This window comes from Oncorhynchus masou, unplaced genomic scaffold (assembly GCF_036934945.1).
Source record: "Oncorhynchus masou masou isolate Uvic2021 unplaced genomic scaffold, UVic_Omas_1.1 unplaced_scaffold_12433, whole genome shotgun sequence".
NCBI classification, from domain to species: Eukaryota; Metazoa; Chordata; class Actinopteri; order Salmoniformes; family Salmonidae; genus Oncorhynchus; species Oncorhynchus masou.
Genome location: NW_027002249.1, coordinates 1 through 6,257, shown reverse-complemented (window position 1 = coordinate 6,257; position 6,257 = coordinate 1). Strand labels below are relative to the sequence as shown.

The 6,257-nt window shown below is 48.6% G+C and overlaps 1 protein-coding gene across 1 annotated transcript; it reads left to right on the top strand.

The window, feature by feature from the left end:
• The first annotated feature begins 506 nt into the window (after nt 1-506).
• On the top strand, nt 507-6,074 carry LOC135530054 (histone deacetylase 4-like). The gene is made up of 4 exons (XM_064958447.1): nt 507-744; nt 3,736-4,010; nt 5,593-5,622; nt 5,991-6,074. The coding sequence occupies exons 1-4, from the start codon at nt 723-725 to the stop codon at nt 6,072-6,074; spliced, it is 411 nt and encodes a 136-aa protein (XP_064814519.1). The 5' UTR covers nt 507-722.
• The last annotated feature ends 183 nt before the right edge of the window (nt 6,075-6,257 follow it).

Below are 6,257 nucleotides of genomic sequence, written 5' to 3'. Positions count from 1 at the left end.
ATGCTCTGTGATGTAGAACACAACTGTGAAGTTTCTCTTACGCTTCCGCCCGCTAGCAACGCCAACGTCAGAGCAAATAACACAAAGGGGGTGTGTGTTGACGGGGAGTCTCCTAGCAACCATAAAGAGCCCTTATAGCCTTAATTAAGTTCACTTGAGGCTATAGCCATATATTTCACAGAACCGTGATCTGAAGAATAGAGAGCTGTGTGTGTGTGTGTGTGTGTGTGTGTGTGTGTGTGACGCCAGAGCAATGTCCAACACTGTGGGTGTATTTCTAGAGGGGATGCAGTGTCAACAGAGGAAGACACAGAGAATAGTTTTTTCCTCCGTCCACTCTGCTATCTATCTCCTGTGTATCTGCCGTCGGTTCCAGGAAATGGAGGAGCAGCAGAATAAACAGACAGCCGGCCTACGACTGCCCTGTGATGTCACCAGAACAGAGAGAGGGAGGAGGGCACAGAGACTGGTAAAAAGAGGGAAGCGGGAGAGGGACACAGATGGGTAAAGGCAGAGGAGGAACACAGAGAGAGGTAGCTCGCGAGGGAGCAGGAGTGTTGAGAAAGCAGAAAACTGAGGAAAGGAGAGGAGGACAGAGACTGACAGAAATATAAAGAGCAGCACCACTAAAGCTAAATAGATCCTTACACACGGCAGAGACGAGCTGTAGAGGAGGAAACGATAGGAGGGGGAAAAGAGAAGAGAGGAGAGCGTTTATCGCCATGCTCACTACAGCGCTGATGGGTATGTCAATTATATATGTTCTATTACACATTGCTTCTCTGAAAGTAGTTCCTCTCTCTCACACTCTCTCACTCTCTCTGTCTCTCTCTCACTCTCTCTGTCTCTCTCTCTGTTTCTCTGTCTCTCTCTCTGTTTCTCTGTCTCTCTCTCTGTTTCTCTGTCTCTCTCTCTGTTTCTCTGTCTCTCTCTCTGTTTCTCTGTCTCTCTCTCTGTTTCTCTGTCTCTCTCTCTGTTTCTCTGTCTCTCTCTGTTTCTCTGTCTCTCTCTGTCTCTCTCTCTCTGTTTCTGTCTCTCTCTGTTTCTCTGTGTCTCTCTGTTTCTCTCTCTTCTCTGTCTCTCTCTGTTTCTCTGTCTCTCTCTCTGTTTCTCTGTCTCTCTCTCTGTTTCTCTGTCTCTCTCTCTGTTTCTCTGTCTCTCTCTGTTTCTCTGTCTCTCTCTCTGTTTCTCTGTCTCTCTCTCTGTTTCTCTGTCTCTCTCTCTGTTTCTCTGTCTCTCTCTCTGTTTCTCTGTCTCTCTCTCTGTTTCTCTGTCTCTCTCTGTTTCTCTGTCTCTCTCTGTTTCTGTTGTTCTCTCTCTCTCTGTGTCTCTCTCTGTTTCTCTGTTCTCTCTCTCTGTCTCTCTGTTTCTCTGTGTCTCTGTCTCTCTCTGTGTCTCTGTTCTCTCTCTCTCTCTCTGTCTCTGTTCTCTGTTTCTCTATCTCTGTCTTCTCTCTGTCTCTCTCTGTTTCTCTCTGTTTCTGTCTCTCTCTGTTTCTCTGTGTCTCTCTGTTTCTCTCTCTTCTCTGTCTCTCTCTGTTTCTCTGTCTCTCTCTTTTTCTTTCTCTCTCTCTCAAGCTATTCTTCTCTGTGCGTTGCTCTTTCTATCTGCTTGTGGTATAGTCAATGAGATGATCACATGAACAGTACAGTCAGTATTGCAGCATGTGTTTCAGAGCTAAATATTATGGTTGTGTGTGTCTCTCTTAGGATAGGCATGAACTCGTTGGTCTTGGAATGCTGTGCTTGACTGTGTTTGGGAGGAGGGCAAAGAATTGGGGTAGAGAGAGAAAATATACATATTGGTTTGTGCAGCATCACTAAGTATGTTTCCATGAACACTTCTAATTCAATATTAAACTGATTAGAAGGCTGAGTATGGGATTAGTCATGTAAATGCCCTATTCTGCTCATCTTAATGGGCGTAAGGTCAAAATGGAAGTAAGCACATGGCGATTAAAACACCTGGTTTTAGGAAGCAGTGCGGCCTGGTTGGGTTGTGTTTCGGAGGACGCATTGCATTCGACCTTCGTCTCTCCCGAGTCCGTACTGGGTTTGTAGCGTTGAGACAAGATAATAACTACTAACAATTGGATACCACGAAAAGGGGGTAAAATAAACAAATAAAAAAACATCTGGTTTTCTGAGCGATCTTTCAAATTGCTACGACACGTTAACACCCTAATTGGAGTTTGAGCGGTGTATTTGATATGCCTATGTCCCACCGAGCACCAGTAGCACAAGGTTAGTGAGTTAGGGGAAAACTTACAGCATCTTCACAATAGGTTTCACATACAAACTGTATATGTCCCACCGAGCACCAGTAGCACAAGGTTAGTGAGTTAGGGGAAAACTTACAGCATCTTCACAATAGGTTTCACATACAAACTGTATATGTCCCACCTAACACCAGCACAAGGCTAGCGAGAGTTTAGGGGAAAACTTACAGCATCTTCACAATAGGACTTTCACATACGAACTGTATATGTCCCACCCCAACACCAGCAGCACAAGGTTAGTGAGTTAGGAGAAAACTTACAGCATCTTCACAATAGGTTTCACATACAAACTGTATATGTCCCACCTAACACCAGCAGCACAATGAGTTAGGGAAAACTTACAGCATCTTCACAATAGGTTTCACATACAAACTGTATATGTCCCACCTAACACCAGCAGCACAAGGTTAGGGGAAAACTTACAGCATCTTCACAATAGGTTTCACATACAAACTGTATATGTCCCACCTCAAATGCTTCCCAAAAAGAACATGATCGCTGTGGAAAAACCTTTGTTTTGATTGGTGATTTTTCTGCGTATCGCCAAGTCCCATCAGGTAGCCTGGTTTCATCAGGTAGCCTGGTTTCATCAGGTAGCCTGGTTTCATCAGGTAGCCTGGTTTCATCAGGTAGCCTGGTTTCATCAGGTAGCCTGGTTTCATCAGGTAGCCTGGTTTCATCAGGTAGCCTGGTTTCATCAGGTAGCCTGGTTTCATCAGGTAGCCTGGTTTCATCAGGTAGCCTGGTTTCATCAGGTAGCCTGGTTTCAGATGTGTCCATGTAAACAGGATTATAATGGAAATGGTTCTTCTTGAAAAGCATGTCGACGTGATCTGACTTCACTACTATTGTGTGCGTGTAACCATACTCATTCATCTGATCAACCCAGAGACTGTGTCTGCCTTTAGTGTGTGTTGTGTGGATGAGTCTTTAGGCCTGTGTGTGTGTGACTGTGTTTGTGTGTGACTGTGTGTGCTGCACCTAGTGTGGGTGTTAGCCTAACACGATTAAGACAGCGTTTCAAGCAAACATATCTGGCTGTCTGGCACGCTGTTGGGAAAACTTGTAGATAAATAATCGTCCAATCGCGACTATTTATTCAGATTTAATGGGGAGGAAGCCGTGCGATTGGAGGCCTTCCTGTAGCAGTGCTTTCTGGGGGTGGTTGGCCAGGGTTGAAGTCTCCTCCACCACGCCACAGTTCAATGCAGTCTTTGTGAGAGGAGTGCTACACTTCATGTTTGACTTATCAGGGCCAGATGGACAGTACTGTGAAGGGGCTCTCTGTGCTGATAAGGATGCTGTGTGTGTGTGTGTGTGTGTGTGTGTGTGTGTGTGTGTGCGCGTACAGAATGTGATGGCTGTTTTATTTTATCTACTTGGGTCCCATCATTTAGTCTTTTTTCATTATTCATTATGCATGGACTACCATTCTGTCTCTCTGTTCCTCTCTCCAGTGGACATTAACTCTGCCCTGCCCCTGCGTCTGCCCCCGGCTGCCATCCCCATGGACCTACGCATTGACCAGCACCATCACCAGCAGCAGCTGTCCATGTCTCCTTCTGCAGCCCAGGCATCTGCAGCCCAGGCCAGAGAGCAGCAGCTGCAGCAGGAGCTCCTGTCCCTGAAACAGAAACAACAGATTCAGAGACAGCACCTCATCGCTGAGTTCCAGAGGCAACATGAGCAGCTCAACCGCCAGCATGAAGCCCAGCTACAGGAACATGTTAAGGTGGGGAGGAGGGAGGGAGGGTGAGTGGGAGGGAGGAGTGAGGGGAGGGACTCCACTCCAGAAGCATGTCAAGAAAGACAGTCATTTCCCTCTCATACATGTCTAAACTAGATCTCTCTCCATGCGGCAGAAGCCTTTCAGCCCTATGATATTTGCCCTGCTCTTGGGTCAGTGTTTGGGCCTGTAAGTGATCTAGATTCTGGAGATTGAAGGGCTGAGGGCTGATCCCAGTACAGTGCTAACAGCACAAGGGCTCCTTTGGCCTGTGGTGGGGCTGGAAGACCACTCAGGTAGCAGAGAGTGACGCAAAGCCAAGGCAGGGAGGCCCAGGCTCAATCAGCCCCATTCAGAGCCTGTATACACACACACCGAGACCTGCAGCACACACACCGAGACCTGCAGCACACACACACCGAGACCTGCAGCACACACACACCGAGACCTGCAGCACACACCGAGACCTGCAGCACACACACCGAGACCTGCAGCACACACACGACCGAGACCTGCAGCACACACACCGAGACCCGCAGCACACACACACCCAGGCCTGCAGCACACACACACCGAGACCTGCAGCACACACACACCGAGACCTGCAGCACACACACATCGAGACTTGCAGCACACACGCCGAGACCTGCAGCACACACACCGAGACCTGCAGCACACACATCGAGACCTGCAGCACACGCACCGAGACCTGCAGCACACACACTGAGACCTGCAGCACACACACACCGAGACCTGCAGCACACACCGAGACCTACAGCACACACACACCGAGACCTGCAGCACACACACCTCTGCCTATCACCTATCACCAAGACAGGTCAAGGAGTGGTAAAGAAAGTAGGAGACAGACACTGGTGGATTGGAAAGAGGAAGACATGGAATCTGGTTGTTTTCCCTGTATACCTTTATAGAACTCTTTAGGTTAAGGTGTCTCCCCTTAAATGCACCAAAGGCTGGATTCCAGACTGAAAGCACTCCCTTCCATCTGCCCTTGAATATTGAAAGGGGGAAAGTTTGGGACCTATCCAAAACCATACCGTGCCTGCCTGCTGCTCTTCTGTCACGCACCTCCTCACCTCCCATATGAATGTATCCATCAGCAGGACTCTTGTTCCAGTCACCTTCCCTTGACGGTGAACACGGCTGCATGTCCTCGCTAGCAGGCGCTTATTTAACACACTAAACCATCCAAGGCAATAACAAACATCCCCCACAAAATACGGCCAATCAAATTAATCAAATATTGGAGTTGGGCACTCTACTAAGGAGAGAGAGAGAGTGTGGATCTAATGGTTCAGTTTGGTTGTGATGTAGAGGGTCCATGGTACGTACAGAGAGGAAAGGTTATTCACGTATTGACTGGAGTGGTCTGGCTCCTGTAAACATGCTGGGGACATTTGCATGGACAGTGATTGGGCTGAGGCTGAATAGATGTGTTGTGATAGTGTGAGGTGACCAAGCTAGCATGTTCACCCGGGTCTAAGGTGAACATGTCAGGAATGGGGGATAGCTGCGAGGAGCTCCTGGCCCAGAATGTTGTAGTAACGTTGTGTTCCACACCATGCAGCACCAGCAGGAGCTCCTGGCCCAGGATGTTGTATTAACGTTGTAGTAATGTTGTGTTCCCCTCATGCATCACCAGCAGGAGCTCCTGGCCCAGGATGTTGTAGTAACGTTGTAGTAACGTTGTGTTCCCCTAGCATGCAGCACCAGCAGGAGCTCCTGGCCCAGGATGTTGTAGTAATGTTGTGTTCCCCTCCATGCAGCACCAGCAGGAGCTCCTGGCCCAGGATGTTGTATTAACGTTGTAGTAATGTTGTGTTCCCCTCATGCATCACCAGCAGGAGCTCCTGGCCCAGGATGTTGTAGTAACGTTGTAGTAACGTTGTGTTCCCCTCATGCAGCACCAGCAGGCTCCTGGCCCAGGATGTTGTGGTAACGTTGTGTTCCCCTTGCGCACTGCAGGAGCTCCTGGCCCAGGATGTTGTAGTAACGTTGTGTTCCCCTCCATGCAGCATCGGCAGGAGCTCCTGGCCCAGGATGTTGTAGCCAACGTTGTAGTAGCGTTGTGTTCCCCTCCATGCAGCAACAGCAGGAGCTCCTGGCCCAGGATGTTGTAGTAACGTTGTAGTAACGTTGTGTTCCCCTCATGCAGCACCAGCAGGAGCTCCTGGCCCAGGATGTTGTAGTAACGTTGTAGTAACGTTGTGTTCCCCTCATGCAGCACCAGCA

What these genes read in the sequence shown, in the direction of transcription:
- LOC135530054 (XM_064958447.1), top strand. Translation starts at nt 723, where the DNA reads ATGCTCACTACAGCGCTGATGG. An exon ending in AGCTACAGGAACATGTTAAG is followed by an intron (nt 4,011 to 5,592) that starts GTGGGGAGGAGG and finishes CACACCATGCAG; the next exon opens with CACCAGCAGGAGCTCCTGGC. An exon ending in AGCTCCTGGCCCAGGATGTT is followed by an intron (nt 5,623 to 5,990) that starts GTATTAACGTTG and finishes TGCGCACTGCAG; the next exon opens with GAGCTCCTGGCCCAGGATGT.